We start from the raw sequence: 19875 nt of genomic DNA, 5'->3' as shown, positions 1-19875 counted from the left end.
CTGGGAATCGAGCCCCATGTCAGGCTCTGCGCTGACAAGCACAGAGCCTGCTTGGGGTTCTCTCTCTCTCTCTCCCTCTCTCTGCCCCTCCCCTTCCCGCATGCTCTCTCTCTCTCAAAATGAATAAATAAACTTACAAAACAAAGTGCTGCCTAAAATTATTTTCAGCAAAAATCCAACAAAGGAGACAAATCTATACACTAATTAAAATTAAAAAGCAGTTATAATAAATAATTCTGGGGCAACTGGTCAGCCATCTTGAAAAAACTAAAGTTGGATCCATACCTCATATCTTAATCAAGACAAATTCCAAAGAAATTAAAAATTTAAACAAAATCCCCAGACTATATTATTTTAGGAGAATCAAACACAGAAAATTATTTTCAGAACCTCAGTGTGAAAAAGGCCTTTCTGTGGCATAAAACCTAGAGTCTATAAAAGGAAAAACTGGTAAATCTGACTACACAAACATCAAAAATTTCTACATGGCAAAAACCATCATAAGCAAGACAAACTGGGAAAAGTTTTGCTGCTTCTAATACAGAAAAAAAAAAAGCTGATTTCCCTAATATATACAGAGTTTCTACAAATCAGTAAGAGACTAATAATAATACAGATGGTGCAAAGGATATGGATAGGCAGTGTATACAGAAAAGAAATAGCTTTTACACACAGGAAAAGATGCTCACCTTCATTCAGAATGAGAAAACTAAAACTACAATGGGGAACCTTCTTCCCCTACCCATTATGTCAGCTAAAAATTTTACAATGTTGTGTTGGTAAGAACAGGAGGAAAGAGGCACTTTTCTACATTCCTTGCTGGAATGTAGAACCCCTAAAGAAGACAAACTGATAATATGTATCAAAATCACAAATGAATATACCCTCTGAAATAACAATTCAACTTTTAAGATTTTTATCTTGCACACACACTTGCACACATGTAAAATGACATTATTAAGTGAAGGAAATGACTGGAAACAACCTGTAGCAGACCAATTAAGTTCTATATATCCATAGAAAGAATACTATAAAAAAAGATGAGGAAATATTCTATCCAGTGATATGGAGAGATCTCTAAAATATACTGCTAGGCGAAAAAGCAAAGCATGTATTGTACATAAACATTTAACTAAAAGCAGGGGGAGGGTACAATATAGAGGCACTTATTGTATATGTATAAATATCTAGAAGCATTTTAAAACTTATATGACCTATGAGCTGAAGTACACACTTTTTACTGTATAGTAAAACTTTTTACACTTTATTTTTGAAACGTGTGAATTTATAACCTACAAATTTTGATGCTTTTTAAAATATTTATAAAAATTAATTTCTAAAAGGCATGATTATTAAATACTAAGTATCAAAATTTGTATCCAATGTGTATATTTACTGTGTTTAAACAATATTTTAAGATTTTTAAATATCAACTAAAACAGGAATTTTAATTCAAATTTTTTTTTGACTTACCAATTCCTGTGATCTCTTTTTTGATCAGTTGCAACTCCATATGTTGGATTTTTATTCTTACTAATAAAAAGTAAATTTTCCCAACAATCACATCCTTTAAATGATACCTTTGGGGAAAGAATATACCTCATTTACTAAATATCAGTTTAAAAAACAAACAAAAAGAATGAAATATGTCCTGAAAGGCTTTAGCAGACATCTTTAGGATAGTAACTATTTAAGAATACCATTTTGGGGGCGCCTGGGTGGCTCAGTCGGTTGAGTGTCCAATTTTAGCTCCATGAGTTCAAGCCCCACGTCGGGCTCTGTGCTGACAGCTCAGACCCTGGAGCCTGGTTCAGATTCTGTGTCTCCCCCTTTCTCTGCCCCTCCCCTGCTCATGCTCTGTCTCTCTTCTCTCTCTCTCAAAAGTAAAAAAAAAATAAAAAAATTTTTTAAAAAATTAAAAAAAAAAAAGAGTACCATTTTGACTCTTCATATTATTTAATGTTCCTTTTTTACAAAAAAGTATTATTTTACTATAAAATTAGGAATCGGGGTGCCTGGGTGGCTCAGTCGGTTAAGTGTCTGATTTCGGCTCAGGTCACGATCTCACAGTTCATGAGTTCAAGCCCCGCGTCAGGCTCTGTGCTGACAGCTCAGAGCCTGGAGCCTGCTTCAGATTCTGTGATTCCTTCTCTCTCTGCCCTTCCCTGACTGACGCTCTGTGTCTCAAAAAATAAACATTAAAAACAAAAAACCGGGGCGCCTGGGTGGCGCAGTCGGGTGAGCGTCTGACTTCAGCCAGGTCACGATCTCACGGTCCGGGAGTTCGAGCCCCGCGTCAGGCTCTGGGCTGATGGCTCGGAGCCTGGAGCCTGTTTCCGATTCTGTGTCTCCCTCTCTCTCTGCCCCTCCCCGGTTCATGCTCTGTCTCTCTCTGTCCCAAAAATAAAATAAAATGTTGAAAAACAAAAAACAAAACAAAACAAAAAAACAGGAATCAAGCTTTTACTTGACTATCAATATACCTCAAAGGAAGAATTAGCCTGATTAACTGCAGGTCCTTTACTTAGAGCTTAGTTTCCAAAGAACTTAAGCGCAAAAAATTACAATTTTCATGCTTGCAATATTTATTTGGTGTATAATGATGTTTCTGAACATCAAAACTCTGCACAAGAGTTTAGTGTCCTTACTCTAAGTGCTAGAATAGCACAGTTAACAAAGCACTTGGCCATAAAGAGACTCCACAGGTTGAGTCTGCTGCTGTGATATCTAGTCATCAAAGACCTTTCCCAAGTATTCTGAAATAATGTGGTAATAAACCTAGAAATCACTACAATACCCAGAGGGCTTTTTAACCTTCTCCCAGGTTTGGATCTCAAAATAATTTCCCAGGAATTGATCAACGTAATTATGTCAGGCTGAAGGGAGGCTTCCAGTGACAAGCTTTTAGGTCCTAAACAATTTATAATTTTATTAATAATATGATTTGAGACCCTGAAGGCATGTCTATATCACGTTTTTAGTGATATACACTGGCGAGTGACAAGTAATAAAAGTCATTTAACAGAAGAGTAAACAGGAAGGGGATAAAAGTATACATCCATTTCTTCAACAAATAAATTTTAGTGGAAAAAAAAACAAATTAAAGGAAATTTAAGAGTCAAACTACCAAATGAAATGTGTTTGGATACACTGGATTTGAACAAATCTTGTGTGGATACTGATTTGAACAAACCATGTGGGGGAAAAAGATATTTTATGAGACAATCAGGGAAATGTGAACACTGATTGGATATAGTATGGGTATTAGGAAACTATTAATATTTTTAGATATAACAGTATTACCGTTCTATTAAAAATGATGCACAATTTTTATGGATGAAATTCCATGTCTGGAACTGGCTTCAATATAATCTATGAGGAGTGTGAGGGCTGGATACAGATAAAACAGACCTGACCATGTGTTCGTAACTACTGGAGCTGGGCAATGGGTACCTGAGGATTCACTACAGTGTCCATATACTCTGGTCTATACTTAAATTATTCCATATTAGTTTAAAAAGGCATTAAACAATAAACAAAACAGAAGCCCATTTCTGTAAAAATGCAACATTATATAAACGTGATATATACCTTCCCCTCCCCCATGGAAAGGTACACAAGAGGGTATTAAATGTGATTAAGTGGGAAAAATAATAGGAGCTCCTGGGTGGCACAGTTGATTAAGCATCCAACTCTTGATGTCAGCTCAGGTCATGATCTCACAGTTCGTGAGTTCAAGTCCCGCATCAAGCTCTGAGCTGATGGTGCAGAGCTTGCTTGGGATTCTGTCTCTCCTTCTCTTCTGCCCCTCCCCAACTTGTGCTCACTCTCACATGTGTTCTCTTTTAGTTTTAAAAGATAACTAGGCTAAAGTTATATCAGCCCAGTAAGGTAAATTTTTACAGACAGAAGGTATTAGTTGCCCTCTGAGATGGTAAGATCCTCTACAAAAATTGACCGGGGCACCTGGGTGGCTCAGTCAGTTGAGGATCCGACTGTTGATTTCAGCTCACATCAAGATCCCAGGGTCATGGGACTGAGCCCTGCATCAGGCTCCGCACTGAGTGTGGAATCTGCTTGAGATTCTCTCTCTCTCCCTCTGCCCGCCTCCCCAACTTGTGCTCTCTCTCTTTCTCAAAAAACAAAAAACAAGCAGAGACCTATTAGGAATAGAATACAAAAGACACCTGCACTGAGTTAGAGGACGCCAAAAGTTTCTTTCTGTTCAGAGATTCTACTGGGCTGTTAACATCCGATTAATGTCAATTCTACCCTTACCCTGACCAATTTACAAAGACCTGAAAGGCTTGTTAATTTTCCCTGAACATTTAAGTTATCTGTTGTTAAAGGTACTTACTTTGATTTATTATATTCAAATTCTATGTGTAGACAATCTTCAATGCCCACTTCCATCTTAATAGAGTTGTTAACATCAGGATATGTGGCAAGCTGGTGAACAATAAGATCATATTCTTTTACCAAGTCTGTGAGTCTTCTTACTATTGTCACTTTAAGAAAATACCTATGAAGTTAAAGGAGAGGGTAAGTTAAATCTCCTACCATAAATTTCAGTGTCTTCAATAAGCAAACATTAACTGCAACTCAGCTTTCCTCCTTGCTGATCCTTTGGGATCAACTTACTTCATTTACGAATTCAAATTTTTAAATGCCCCCATCAAAAAAATACAAACAACAATTTTAAGAATAGTGTACATACTTTTTTACACACATTTGAAGTGGTATGGTCACACCTACTTGGGGAAATCTCTCTTTAGCACTTCTTAACCATACACTAAATGGGATTTGTTGGGAAACTAATGGATTTTAAGGTAATTCTGTTTACCAGACAAAGAAAGTACCTAGGGGATGATTCATACAAAAGAAGTATATGACTAAACCAAACTTCTCGTGATGGGGTTCTCTAAATCTATGATAGAAGACTATTGTTACCTCAGATGAGCATTAGCTAGACAAAACAAAATATTTGGCAGAATTCCTAAAAATCTAAAGCCTTTCAGTCCAGAATTGTAATTAGAAGTTCTAATGAGACATTAGGGGCGCCTGGGTGGCGCAGTCGGTTAAGCATCCGACTTCAGCCAGGTCACGATCTCGCGGTCCGTGAGTTCGAGCCCCGCGTCAGGCTCTGGGCTGATGGCTCAGAGCCTGGAGCCTGGAGCCTGTTTCCGATTCTGTGTCTCCCTCTCTCTCTGCCCCTCCCCCGTTCATGCTCTGTCTCTCTCTGTCCCAAAAATAAATAAATGTTGAAAAAAAAAATTAAAAAAAATAAAAATTAAAAAAAAAAAAAGTTCTAATGAGACATTCAACAGTAGCCATTACTTTCTGTTTTTGACACTATCTACAGTTGCTAATATGCATTCATACCTCAAGCGGACATTGGCACCGATGTAAGATTCATATGGCTTTTCAACTTGCATAAATTCAAAATCATAACTTCTGCTCTGAGTCAATTCTCCAGGCAAGGCTAGTTCTTTCACTAGGTTTACAAATTCGTGAGTATTACTCTTGTCATTGAAAAGTTCTAAGAAATTTGAAAAAGCAAAAACGACCAATTACATTTAATATCTGTTTCATTAAAATTCAAACTTCCAACTCCAAAGCAAATAATTTTTACCAAAATAATTAGTTGGATTTGTCTCTAATACACTAGAGCTATGATATAAATTCCATTATTCCCTTCATTATGCTCCACCTAGGCATAAAAAAATTCAAGCATCACAGCACAATGAAAATTTCTATTATTAATAACGTATTCATCCCTTTAATGTAGAGTTTGCCCAATATGAAGCTGTTTTAATAGACACATTTCCAGCAATTATTTGAACCTCCTCCCCTCAAGGCAGAAAGCATTTATTGTTTTGCTTTAGTTAGGCAAATATATTATACAAATATTGATAAAACTATAATATACAAATACAAAAAACTTTTCAACTATCAGTGAATTACTAAAATTTGCCCCCTCAAATATAATCTCATCTGGAATAGATACAGAAACAAGTATCTACCCATTCCAATTTTGACACTTTAAAAATGTATAGAAAAACTTAGAAAGCTACATTTAAAACCCAGCTATGTATACTGCATTAGAAAGACCCATTTTCTTTTCTCTTTTCTGAATCTGTAGTAGCAAAAGATTTATAGAGTTTAACTCCTACTAAATCAAGAATGCCTCTGAAATACATATATGGAAATATTTATGGAAGCTGATCTAAGTCAAGAAGAAATTACATCCCTCCTTTTCACATGGAATCTTCTGACAGGTGAGTCTGGCTACAGGCACACATTAGGTTAGGAAGACAAATGGCATGGGTAATTAGAAAGTGAAGGATGAAAGTGACACTGGAAATTGTAAAGCTGGTGAAAGATGTAGGCAGACGGAAATTTCAGTGAGTCAACTAATTTTACTTGAATTATTTCTCAAGGCTGGTAGCTCACCTAACTCCTTTCATTTTTAGTAACTAAGTTTAATAACAAATAAAGGCAGGTTGAGTCAAGTATCATTTAATACAATACAAAGAAACCTGCTTTAATGTTTACAAATCATCTTTTATTATGCAAAATCAATTCCTTTCTTCCACAAAGCTAAGCTCTAATTCACGTATGTAAGTGCCAAATCCAACCCTTTTCAAACTCAGTTATCATTAAAAAAAAAAAAAAAAAAGTAATACTATTTTAAAACTCACCAATTTGACCTACAAATTCAATTCTAATTCCTTGGTGCTCTAGCCTCTTTCCAGGTTGCTTAAAGGCTAGGTTTACCTGCCAAAACATGAAATTATAAAAGATGTTAACAATCCTTTGAGTGGGCCTACTAATAGATTCCTTCCAGATGAACGCAATATATAAGCCTTTCAGGTATTCATTTCTGAAGTTTGAGACACCACCACATACCTAGATCATGATGACTTTATAGCAGTAGAGAAGGTATAACTTATACAATCACTTATACATAAATTTAAAAGCACCTGCTTTGTTAGGAAGGAATCCTTTATAAGCTGGAGAACTATACTCAAATCAAAAAAAGGGAAAAGTTTCAACTATTCAAATGCGTTTTCCAGTCAAATAGTTAAACGATTCTACACAATAGCATTTTAATGTAAGGTAATCACTAATTCCAAGAATTTACTTAAAAAGATCATTTTCAGCTTTTAGTAACCAAAAATATATTGTTATAATTCCTAACCTTAAAAGCCATGTTTATTGCCCCTGAATCTGCTACTCACCCTAAAAACAGAATTTCTAAAGATTTAAATTTTGAGTATGATTTATCTCACATATTTTTAAAGTAAAATATATAATCTTTAAATTCCTAAATTCACATCTGCCAAATGGAAAACTTAATTTTATAAATTTTTAATTTGAATTGACAAAATATCCGTAAAGTACATACATATTAAGAAAATTTTTTCCAAACATTAAAGGATTAGCTAACATATAAAAAAGCATACTTCCAGATGTATTCTTTACTATAAAAAATATTTACATGACTCAAAAAAGCATTTTTAATAATGCTTCTCAAAAGATAACAGTAATCAAGGGTCAATAAAAGCAGAGGTCCAATTACTTCTGTTTGAAAACTATATTAACTAAAATATTCATTTTTCTATATCTTCCATATCTGTAACCAGAATGAGTTAGTTACTTGCCTTCCAAATTAATATCTCAGAGAAAGAATAAACAAATTGTGGTACATCATATGATGGAATATTATTAAAGTTTAAAAATAATAAGATCAAAGAATTTTTAATGATGTGGGAAGATGTGCATGGTATGTTACATGAAGGAAGCATGGTCAAATTGTATACAAGCATAATGCCAATTGTATTTTTTAAACTACACAAAAGAAATACTCTTAACCACAGTTACTTCTGGAATGTATGAGTAATTTTGTTTTCTTCTTTGTAGTTTTCAAGATTTCTTTTGTTGCTCTTTTACAATAGGCAAATAACACCTTCAAAATCAGAAAAATACTTCTTGAAGGAAAAAAAATTAGTACTTAGAGGCTCCACATACACTAACAAGTTGAATTTTAGGTTTGAACCACAAATAAAACAAGCATAAAACTAGCATAAAACAAGCATACTCCCAGCTGTTTCACAAGCCAAGCAGGAATTAGAGCTATTCTCTAATTTATACTAATAAAACAGGTAAGAAGAACATACTTTTTAAAATGTCTATTTGGTAACAGGTTTTGGGAATGTCTTCATTTGAACATGGCTGTGTCTGGTATTTTTTAAATGTACAGACCTTCAAAAAACATTCTGAAACCCTATTATTAAGATAGAAATGCAAAGTTATTTCATTTTCCTATCAAATTATCTAAACTCTGAAATTGTCCTTGATCTCCTACTGATGTCAAAAACAGTTGCTTTTTAAGCCTAATGCAAAATATTCTGGAATCTAAAGGATCCCAGAGTTAGAAAACATAATTAAGCATATTTAAAAGCTGTTCTAAAAGGGAGCATAGAAACATAAATTAAACTAGGATAGTGAACTGGGTTAAAAAGTTTTAATACTAACTGTTACAATTTTGTAACTTTTATTACAATTTCAAATTTACAAAATAGATTTAATAACAGCACAAGGAAATTCCATATAATCTTTATTCAAATTCATCATGTTTATATTCTGTCCCATAGGCTTTACCACCTTTTATCTCTCTATATATGTGCATGCATAGATACATAACTTTTTTTTCACAGTTGAGAATAATCTGGAAGCATCATGCTCCTCTATAATCTCTTACATAATCACAGTGCAATTATCAAAATCAGGAAAGTTAAAACTCCACAGTTCATATCCGAATTCCAACAACTGTCCCAATAATGTACTTTATACCCTTTTTTCCTTCTGTCCAGGCTCTAATCTAGAATCGTATGTTACATACAGTTATGTCTTTTTAGTCTCCTTTAATCTCAAACATTCCTCAGTCAATGCCTTTCTTGACCTTGATGTTTTTAAGAATATAGGTCACTTACTTTGTAGAATATCCCTCAATTTGGGTTTTGTTTGATGTTTTACCACAGTTAGACTCAGTTTATGCATTTTTGCCAAGAATATCGCAGAAAATGAAGTTGTATCCTTCTCAGTGTATCTTATGAGGAAGTACATGATGCCAATTGGTGATGTTAACTTTGATCATCTGGTCAAGGTGATCTACCAGGTTTCTCCAATTTGAAGTTACTATTTTTCCCCTTTGCTATTAATAAGTAATTTGAGATATGTGAGACTATGTGTATACGTGTAAAAGGCCATGAAAACAAAACATAAGGAAACAATCCATATATAAAACATACACAGGGGCAAATGGGTGGCTGAGTCAGTTAAGCGTCTCTTGATTTCGGCTCAGGTCATGATCTCACAGTTAGTGAGTTCAAGCCCCGTGTTGAGCTCTGCACTGACAGTGCAGCGCCCCAAAAATGATGTTTTGATACATGCTACATGAACAAACCTTTAAAACATTATGCTAAAGGAAATAAGGCAGACACGAAAGGGCAAATTTTGTATGACCACCTTTAAGAAATAACTACAGGGTGGGGCGCCTGGGTGGCGCAGTCGGTTAAGCGTCCGACTTCAGCCAGGTCACGATCTCGCGGTCCGTGAGTTCGAGCCCCGCGTCGGGCTCTGGGCTGATGGCTCAGAGCCTGGAGCCTGTTTCCGATTCTGTGTCTCCCTCTCTCTCTGCCCCTCCCCCGTTCATGCTCTGTCTCTCTCTGTCCCAAAAATAAATAAACGTTGAAAAAAAAAAAAAAATTTAAAAAAAAAAAGAAATAACTACAGGGGCGCCTGGGTGGCTCAGTCAGTTAAGCGTCTGACCTCAGCTCAGGTCATGATCTTGCAGTTCGTGAGTTTGAGTCCTGCATTGGCCTTGCTGCCCTCAGCACATAGGCCACTTTGAATCTTCTGTCCCCCACCACGCCATCCCTTCCCTGCTCACACTCTCTCTCTCAAAAATAAATAAAACAGGGGCGCCTGGGTGGCGCAGTCGGTTAAGCGTCCGACTTCAGCCAGGTCACGATCTCGCGGTCTGGGAGTTCGAGCCCCACGTCGGGCTCTGGGCTGATGGCTCGGAGCCTGGAGCCTGTTTCCGATTCTGTGTCTCCCTCTCTCTCTGCCCCTCCCCCGTTCATGCTCTGTCTCTCTCTGTCCCAAAAATAAATAAAAAACGTTGAAAATAAATAAATAAATAAATAAATAAATAAATAAATAAAACATTAAAAAAAAAATAACTAGAACAGGTAAATTTACAGAAAACAAAGTGGACCAGAGGTATCCGGGACTGGGAGAAAAAGGAAATGGCTAGTTATTGTTTGATGGGTACAAAGTTTCTCTTTGGGGTGATGAACAAATTCTGTAATGGTTGTACAACTCTGGGAATGTAGTTAATGCCACTGAATTGTACTTAAAAAATGGATAAAATGGCAAATTTAGTATATATTTTTTTTTTTTACTAACTTTTTATTTATTTTTTTTTTTTTTAATTTTTTTTTTCAACGTTTATTTATTTTTGGGACAGAGAGAGACAGAGCATGAACGGGGGAGGGGCAGAGAGAGAGGGAGACACAGAATCGGAAACAGGCTCCAGGCTCTGAGCCATCAGCCCAGAGCCTGACGCAGGGCTCGAACTCACAGACCGCGAGATCGTGACCTGGCTGAAGTCGGACGTTTAACCGACTGCGCCACCCAGGCGCCCCTTTACTAACTTTTTAAAAAGGAATGAACCCTGAAAACATCACATTAAGGAGCTAGACACCAGAGGCTATATATTGTACGAGTCCATATATATAAAATATCCAGAAAAGGCCAATCCATAGAGAAAGAAAGATTTGTAGATTAGCGACTGCTAGGTGTCTCAGTCCATTCGGGCTGCTATTACAAAATACTGTCAACAGGATGGCTTGTAAACAACAGAAATTCATTGCTCACAGTTCTGGAGGCTAGGAAGTTCCAAGATCAGATCAAGTGCCACCAGACTTGGTTGAGAGCACTCTTTCTGGTTCACAGGTGGCTATCTTTTTTACTGTGTTCTCACATGGCAGAAGGTATAAGGGATTTCTCTGGGGTTTCTTTTATAAGAGCACTAATCCCATTCATAAGGGTTCTGCTCTCATAACCTAATCATGTCCCAAAGGCCCCATCTCCAAATACCATCACGTTGACAATTAGGTTTCAACACATGAATTTTAAGAAGGCACAAATATTCAGTGTATAGCACTAAGGAAGCGATTGCTAATGGTATGGTGTTTCTTTTGGGGTGATGAAAATGTTAGGGAATTAGTGGCGATGGCAGTACAATTCTGCAAATATAGTAAAAACACTGACTTGTACACTTCAAAAGAGTGAATTTCATGGTATGTGAGTTATACTCAATAGGTTATTTTTTAAAAAAGAAAAGAAAGCAAATGTCACAAATAGACCAACGGAACACAACAGAGAAGTTGGAATAAAATCATACAACCTCTAAACTATGACAAAGGTGATATTGCAGTGCAATGAAGGAAACGATAAATGTTCTGGGTTCACCAGATATCCATGTGGGGGGTAGGGGGAACTAGCCTTGACTCCTATGTCACACAGACAAAATCAACTCCAAGCAAACTGAGGCTCTAAATGTGAAGTGTAGGGGCACCTGGGTGGCTCAGTCCATTAAGCATCCGACTTCGGCTTAGGTCATGATCTCATGGTTCGTGAGTTCGAGCCCCAAGTCAGGCTCTGTGCTGACAGCTCAGAGCCTGGAGTCTGCTTCAGATTCTGTCTCCATCTCTCTCTGCCTCTCCCCTACTCATGCACTCTCTCTCTCTCAAATATAAGTAAATATTAAAAAAAATTTTTAATGTGAAGTGTGTAAAATAAACAAATTTACAGGAGAAAGGTAACAGGAGAATATCTTCATGCCCATAACGTAGGCAAAGATTCCTTAAATAGGATACAAAACATACTAACAAAAAGGAAATTGGGGCACCTGGATTGGCTCAGTCATTAAGACTCTTGATTTTGACACAGGTCATTATCTCACAGTTTGCGAGATCAAGCCCCATGTCGGGCTCTGCACTGATGGTGCAGAGCCTGCTTGGGATTCTCTCTTTTTCTCTCTCTCTCTGCCTCTCCCCGGCTCGTGCTCTCTCAAAATAAATAAACTTAAAAAAATAATAATAAGGAAACGTAACATTTGTAATGTATTAAAATTAAGAGCTATTCATCAAAAGACAGCCACAAGGGGGCGCCTGGGTAGCTCAGTCAATTGAGCGGCCAACTTTGGCCACGTCATGATCTCAATAGTTTTGGTTCGCTGCTATCAGCAGCGAAGCCCGCTTCAGATCCTCTGTCCACCTCCCCCCCCCCCCCACCGCCCCCGCTCCTCCCCCACTCTCACGCACTGTCTCTCCAATATTATTCATCAATAAGAAAAAAGTCAACTGAGTAGAAAAATGAGCTCTCCCCACTCCCCAAAAAACTTGAATAGGCACTTCATAAAAGATATCAAATGGCTAATACATCTATGAAAAGTAGTTCAACTTCACTGAACATCAGGGAAATCAAAATTAATACCATGTAACAATCAAGGGAATGAGACTATGAGAAGACAAGCCATAGAATGAGAAAAAATATCTGCAGGAGACACATCTGGTAAAGGACTGTTATCCAGAACATAAAAAGATCTCTTAAAACTCAACAAGAAGAAAACAAACAATTTAAAAATCTGCCAATTAAAAATTAGGCAGATCATGTGAACAGGAGCCTCAACCAAGAAGATAAACATTTGGCAAATAAACATAAAAAAGATATTCAACATCCCATTATCACTACACACCTATTAAAATGGACCAAATCCAGGGGCGCCTGGGTGGCTCAGTTGGTTGAGCATCCGACTTCGGCTCAGGTCATGATCTCACAGTTTGTGAGTTCGAGCCCCACATCAGGCTCTGTGCTGACCGCTTGCTCAGAGCCTGGAACCTGCTTCAGATTCTGTGTCTCCTTCTCTCTCTGCCCCTCCCCCACTCACGCTTTGTCTCACTCTGTTTCTCAAAAATAAATCAATGTTAAAAAAAAATAATAAAATAAATAAAATGGACCAAATCCAGAAAGCTGACAACACCAAATGCTGACAAAGATGTGGAGCAACAGGTGCTCTCACACGTTGCTGAAGGAATGCAAAATGGTAGCACTACAATGAAAGACAGTTTAGCAGCTTCTTACAGAGCTAAAGATAGGCTTACCACACAATCCAACAAGCACACTTCTAGGTATTCATCCAAATGGGCTTAAAACTTATACCTATACAAAACTTGCACAAAGATGTTTGTAGTAGGCTCACTCATAAATTGCCAAAACTTGGAAGCAACCAAGATGTGCTTCAGTAGGTGAGTGGATAAATAAACTGTAGCACATGTGGGGTGTCTGGGTGGCACAATCAGGCATCTGACTCTTGATTTCAGCTGAGGTCACGATCTCACAGTTTGTGAATTTGGGCCCCACACAGCACAGAGCCTGCTTGGGATTCTCTCTCCACCTCTTTCTCTGCCCCCCTCCTGCTTGCCCACCCACTCTTTCTGTCTCTCTCCTTCTCTCAAAATAAATAAGTTAAAAAAAAAAACTTTAGAAATTCTTTTTTTTTTAATGAGAGAAAGACAGCAAGCAAGCAGGGGAGGGTCAGAGAGAGACGGAGACACAGAATCTGAAGCAGGCTCGACTGAGCCGTCAGCACAGAGCCCAACACAGGGCTCAAATTCACAGACTTCGAGATCATGACCTGAGCCTAAGTCAGACGCCTAACCAATTGAGCCACCCAGGTGCCCCCACCCCCCCAAAAAACCCACAAACTTTAAAAAGAAAAGACTGTGATACATCCAATGAAATATTATTTGGCACCGAAGAGAAATGAGCCTGTGAAAAGACATAAAGGAACCTTGCGTATTACAAAGTTAGAGAAGCCAATCTGAAAAGGCTAGATACTGTATGATTCCAACTACATGACGTTCTGCAAAAAGCAAAACTATGGAAACAATAAAAAGGTCAGTGGTTTAGGGGGCAGGACAGGGAAGACGAACTGGCAGAACAATCGGCGGGGGAGGACAGGGGAGATGAACAGGTAGTACAAAGAAAAGTATTTTTCAGGCAATGAAACTATGCTGTATGATATTATAATGAGGGATATATGTCATTATACATTTGTCCAAACTCACACAATATCAACATTAAAAGACTGAACCCTCAGGTAAACTATGGACTTTGGGTGATTATGATGTGTCAATGTAGGCTTGTCCTTGGTAAAGACTATGCCACTCTGGTGAGTGATGTTGATAATGAGAGGCTATACATGTATAAGGGCAGGAGGTATACAGGAAATAACTGTACTTCCCTCTCAATTTTTCTGTAAACCTAAAACTGCTTAAAAAAATAATTCTTAAAAAAAAGTTCTGGAAAAAAAAAGTATGCAGACAGAAATTCACATGTCAGGAATACCATAAAAAGAATTTATTCTTGCTTTGGATGGGATATCAGACCTCTTAGAACTTCAAAACTAGATCTAATATATGCAGGATTTTTATGCAGAGTCCCTACAATGCAAAGCCAAGTCTGGAAACCAATTATTCAGTCCAACCTAATTTTAAGGTGAAATCCATAAGGTTAAATGACTGCCCCGAATTATCTACCAAGATTGGTAAAGTCATGGCTAGATCTCCCAACTCTAATCCAACAATCTTTTTTATTATATTCAGATATTTCAGAAAACCTAGACTTGTTCTTAGTGAACATGCTGGGTCACAGATAATCAATGCTTGTTTTCTTCTCTTTTAAGCTATCTTTTCAAAATACTCATAAGTCATCTATTTAATAACGTGTTCTAAAGGTATGTCAGGAATCAATATTAACAGCAGTTACAACATTTGCAAAATAGATACAAAAAGCAAATATCATGTAGCCCTCTGATAAAAACAACAACAACAAAAACACTACCCACATATACTCTTGCCAATAGAATTTAACTTGTGTCTCATCAAGTCTCTAAATTCAGCTACCGATTTACAAGGCAAAAACTCTGTCATGAGTATCCAATCACAAAGAACTCTGCAGTTCAAGTGTCCCAAGTTCTTCAAAGTTTAAAGAAAAGATAGTCATAAAGAGGGAACCAGAGATTGAAAGAGATTTAAAAGCGATATCAATCTTTTTAAAGGAACAAAAACGATTAAGAAACACAAGGGATTTTATTATTATAGAAAGCATAGTGGCTGGCTTCTTTTGAGAAGAGACTATAACTGACTGAGATGAGACACAGGGACAACTGGCAAAGTTCTCTTTCTTGACATCAATGGTAATTACAAGAAAACATGCCTTATATTTATTTTGTGGTTTTTCTCTACGTGTTTTATTTTACAATAAAAAGGTTAAAAATGAAAAAAAAAATCTCAGGTCAATAAATAATCAGATTCCAGATACGGTATCTTTTGAGCAACAGAAAACATTTATCTACAAAAGGTTTTATCATTTTAAAAAATGTAGTCTATAGTTATTGATTAGGTCTACATATGATCTCTAGCAATTCCAAAAATATAATCTGAAGGCCTACTGTTTTTTAAAAACCACACTGAAGTAGCTTTATTTCCTTAAATTTGTCCTCTTCCTTTATTTGTCCTATAAACATCAGCCATGAACTCCTAATTGGCCCAGATGACATAAGATTATGTTAAACCAGACAATAAATGTTCCCTTCTAGACTTAAAAACAAACGGGGCACCTGGGTGGGTCAGTCGGTTCAGCGTCCTATTTTGGCTCAGGCCATGATCTCACGGTTCCTGAGTTCGGGTCCCGCATCGGGCTCTGTGCTGACAGCTCAGAACCTGGAGCCTGGAGCCTGCTTCCGATTCTGTGTCTCCCTCTCTCTCTGCCCCTCCCCCACAAGCACTCTGTCTCTCTCTGCCTCTCAAAAATAAAGAAAACTAATAAAAAAAATTAAAAAACAAACAAACAAAAGTTATGATTAATGGGTATCAATCATATTTGCTAAGGTGTAAGATTATTCTTCTACAAAAAAAGATTCTTCTTCTACATTGCTTGATAAGGAAAAGGGGCAAAAGTGAAACCTTACGTAAGGTATCATAAACGTATCTGACTATGCATAGATACATTCCAAATGTACATTAAATCCTCTACAGGGTACCAAGAAATGAGATCAACAGACACCACAGTAGTAGTGTAGAGAGATAAGCTACAAAGAATGAGAAAGAAATTTTTAGAAAGGTATACTAAAGAATTATCCCCAATCTCTACAACTCAACTTAACGTAAAAGGAGAAACAAACTTTTGAGTGCATCACAGCCCCAATGAAGAAGCTAAAGCGAAACATGCATAGTCACAAACACAAAATTCTGCGTACAATTTTAGACTCTGTCCCTGTAATCCTTCCAGTAAGAATCTCTCCTGTAGGGGAACCTGGGTGGCTCAGTCAGTCAAGTGACTCTTGACTTCAGCTCAGGTCATGATCTCCCAGTTCGTGAGTTTGAGCCCCAAGTCAGGCTCTGCGCTAATAGTGTGGAACCTGCTTGGGATTCTTTCCCCCTCTTCGTGTACCCCTCCCCTGCCCCATTCTCTCTCTCTCTCTCAAAATAAATAAGTAAACTTTAAAAAAAAAAAATCTTTCCTATAGATGCTCTAATGGAATCAAGGATTTTAGCTGACCTTCCCAAAAAACCTTCCATCTCCAACAAAATCATTCAAATTTAGAAACAGCACAGACAACTTTGATGACTAATTCTAATATCCTACAACTAGGTAGTTCTCCCAAACACAAGATTTACCTTTCCTGAAACAGATTCTCCATCATAGAAAAGATAGTGTTTTTCTACTTTGCCATCTTCAGTTTTCATCTCGGCCATCTTCCTGGTTTCCCCATCATTAAGGACAACATCGATCTCACAAATGGGTCCAAAAAAGCCTCCGAGAAAACTCTGAAATAAAAGGAAAATGCCCATAATTATGTGTTGTCAGACAGTACATTTTGTAATTCAAGTAAAATTACCTATGACCTACAGTTAAACAGACTGCAAATCTGTTGAGTACAACAAGGAAATAAGAACTTAAATTCCACATCAAAACTAAACAAATTTAGGAGCACCCAAGCTGGGTCAGACCATGCAACTCTTGACCTTGGGGTTGTGAGCCTGGGCCCTACATTGGGTATAGAGATTACTTAAAAATAAAATCCTAAAAAAAACAAAAAACCTAAACAAATTTAGTATAACAATGCACATACAACTAATATTGTACTGTACATTAAAATGTTAAGAGGACAAATTTATATGTTTTTTACCACAATTTCTTAAAAGACAAAAAGAAAACTAAAATTTAAACATGCTATAATTTCAATCATTGCCATAGGTAAATGCTATAAATAATTACTAACATATACCAGAAATCTAAAAAAAAAATTTTTTTTTTTATTGATTTGAGAGAGAGTGCACAGGGGAGGGGCAGAGAGAATCCCAAGAAGGTTCCATGTCGTTAGTGTGGAGCCCAATGTGGGGTTCAAACCCACAAACTGTGAGATCATTACCTGGGCAAAAATCAAGGGACAGACACTCAACAGACTGTACCACCCAGGCACCCCTAAAAATTAATTCTTAATATATGGTTTGAAAAGTCACCTTTATTCTTCTGTGTGGCTCTTTCATATAGCAGAACTCATAAAACCCAAATTATGCGTATAGATCCAAATGAATTATTACCATGTACTACTTACTATAAAATGCACTGCGATATGGGTCTGAACAGGATGTGTTACATTGTGTAAGCCCTTGGAATAAATAAAACTGGCTCTAGTAGAGGAGACTGACTAAATTTCTGTGAATTTTTCCGAAGAAAATGTATAAGCTGGGGTGTCTCAATTGCTCAGTCGGTTAAGCATCCGACTTCGGCTCAGGTCATGATCTCAGGGTTGTGGGATGAGCCCCGCATCAGGCTCTGTGTTGGGGACACAGCCTGCTGAAGATTCACTCTCTCCCCCTCTCCCTCTGGCCCTCTGACTCTAAAATATAAATAAATAATAAAATTTACATGAAGAACCATCTCCTATCCTGTCATCCTACATCCTTTCTTAGTCTGCCCTACACAACCATAGTAATCTCTCAAAAACATAAACCTGATCATATGCTGTTTAAAATCCTTCAACAGGCTGGTGAGAGTACAAATGGGAACAACTACTTTAGAAAACAGGTGGCATTATCTGGTAAAGCTAAAGATATACATACCCCATGACCCAGCAATTACACCCCTAGTTATCTACCCTAAAGAGAACTCTTACACATGAACCAGGAAACAAATGTAAGAATGTTAATAACATCATTGTTCACAACAGCTCCAAATAGGAAACAATTCAAATATCCATCAACAAGAGAATGGGTACATAAATTTTAGTCTATTCATAAATAGGCAAAGGAATGAGACACAACTATACACACAGATGACTCACACACACACACATACCCACTAATACTGAAAGAGGCCAGACACAAAAAGAATACACATGCAATATTATTCCGTTTATTAAAAAGTCAAAAACATGTAACATACACTCTAGTATTAGAAATCAGGAAGTGGCTAGAAGAGAGCACAGAGGGAGCTTCTAGAGGGCTAGTTATGCTGTTGTGTTTTCAATTTTTTTTTAATGTTTATTTATTCTTTGAGAGAGATAGCGCATGAGTGGGGAAGGGGCAGAGAGAGAGAGGGAGACACAGAATCTGAAGCAGGCTCCAGGCTCTGAGCTGTCAGCAGAGCCTGATGCGGGGCTCAAACACACAGACCATGAGATCATGACCTGAGCTCAAGTGGGTCACTCAACCAACTGAACCACCCAGGCACCCCCCTATGCTGTTTGTTTTTATCAGAGCACTTCCTACACAGGTTCATTCACTTTGTGAAGATACATCAAGCTGTATATTTGTGCACTCTTCTGTACTTCACTGTTACACACACACACACACACACACACGTATTCCCTAACGTGGCCTACATGTAACTGGCTCTACCCATTACCTCCAACCACACCAGCCTCAAATTATCCAAGTTAATCAAATTTGCCAGTTTCTTTCTCATCCTAGACCAAGTATCCTTAACCTAACTAATTCATCCTCTGAGTCTCAGTCTGACTCATTTCCATAAAGAGGCCTTCCTTTCCTTCCTAATTGAAACTAGAGTCTCCAAATTTAGGCCTCACAACACCATGTAGTTTTTACTTCATCATCTATTATACTGTGTGCTTATTCAATACCTGAATCCCTAACTGAACCGTAAATTCTGTGAGGACAGATACTTTATCCTTTGCTCATCACTGAAGACACAGTAGCAATGGGTAGTATGTGGGATTTAGTAGAAAGCATTAAAATATATACTGAATGTTAAATTAATATTGAATAAAACACATACTGTTCTGGGGACCCTGGGTGGCTCAGTCGGTTGAGTGCCCGACTTCGGCTCAGGTCATGGTCTCACAGTTTGAGTTCAAACCCCACATTGGGCTCTGGGCTGACAGCGTGAAGCCTGCTTCAGACCCTCTATCTACTTCTCTCTCTGCCTCTCTCTCTCTCTGTCAAAAATAAACATTAAAGAAAACTTAAAAAATTAAATATAAAAAAGTTAAAAACACATGCTGTCCTCATAATAAAAAATAGATACAAAAGAAAGGAGTTAAATCTGGAATATTTGGTGAAACTAGCCCTCCCCCCAAAAGTCAGCCATCAGTGCAGTAGATAAGTCTAAAGCAAGGAACTTGCATCAAATCTCAATTCTGTCCTTAGGTAGCAGAGTAACAGCAAGCAAGCTAATGATCCTCTTAAAACTCAGTAGGTCACAGGATGATACCAT

General features: G+C 37.4%; 1 protein-coding gene across 2 annotated transcripts in view; it reads right to left on the bottom strand.

The window, feature by feature from the left end:
* VPS26A (VPS26 retromer complex component A) overlaps positions 1 to 19875 on the bottom strand; it is a 31624-nt gene that overhangs the window by 7569 nt on the left and 4180 nt on the right. For both annotated transcript variants that reach the window (XM_047825851.1, XM_047825850.1), the window contains exons 2-6: positions 16815 to 16964; positions 6702 to 6777; positions 5383 to 5539; positions 4358 to 4522; positions 1474 to 1580 (exon numbers count right to left, since the gene is read on the bottom strand). In XM_047825851.1, the coding sequence (XP_047681807.1) occupies positions 1474 to 1580; positions 4358 to 4522; positions 5383 to 5539; positions 6702 to 6777; positions 16815 to 16964 (655 nt within the window). The remainder of the gene's footprint in view (positions 1 to 1473; positions 1581 to 4357; positions 4523 to 5382; positions 5540 to 6701; positions 6778 to 16814; positions 16965 to 19875) is intronic.

This window comes from Prionailurus viverrinus, chromosome D2 (assembly GCF_022837055.1).
Source record: "Prionailurus viverrinus isolate Anna chromosome D2, UM_Priviv_1.0, whole genome shotgun sequence".
Taxonomy (NCBI): Eukaryota; Metazoa; Chordata; class Mammalia; order Carnivora; family Felidae; genus Prionailurus; species Prionailurus viverrinus.
This window is presented reverse-complemented; position numbering and strand designations above follow the sequence as displayed.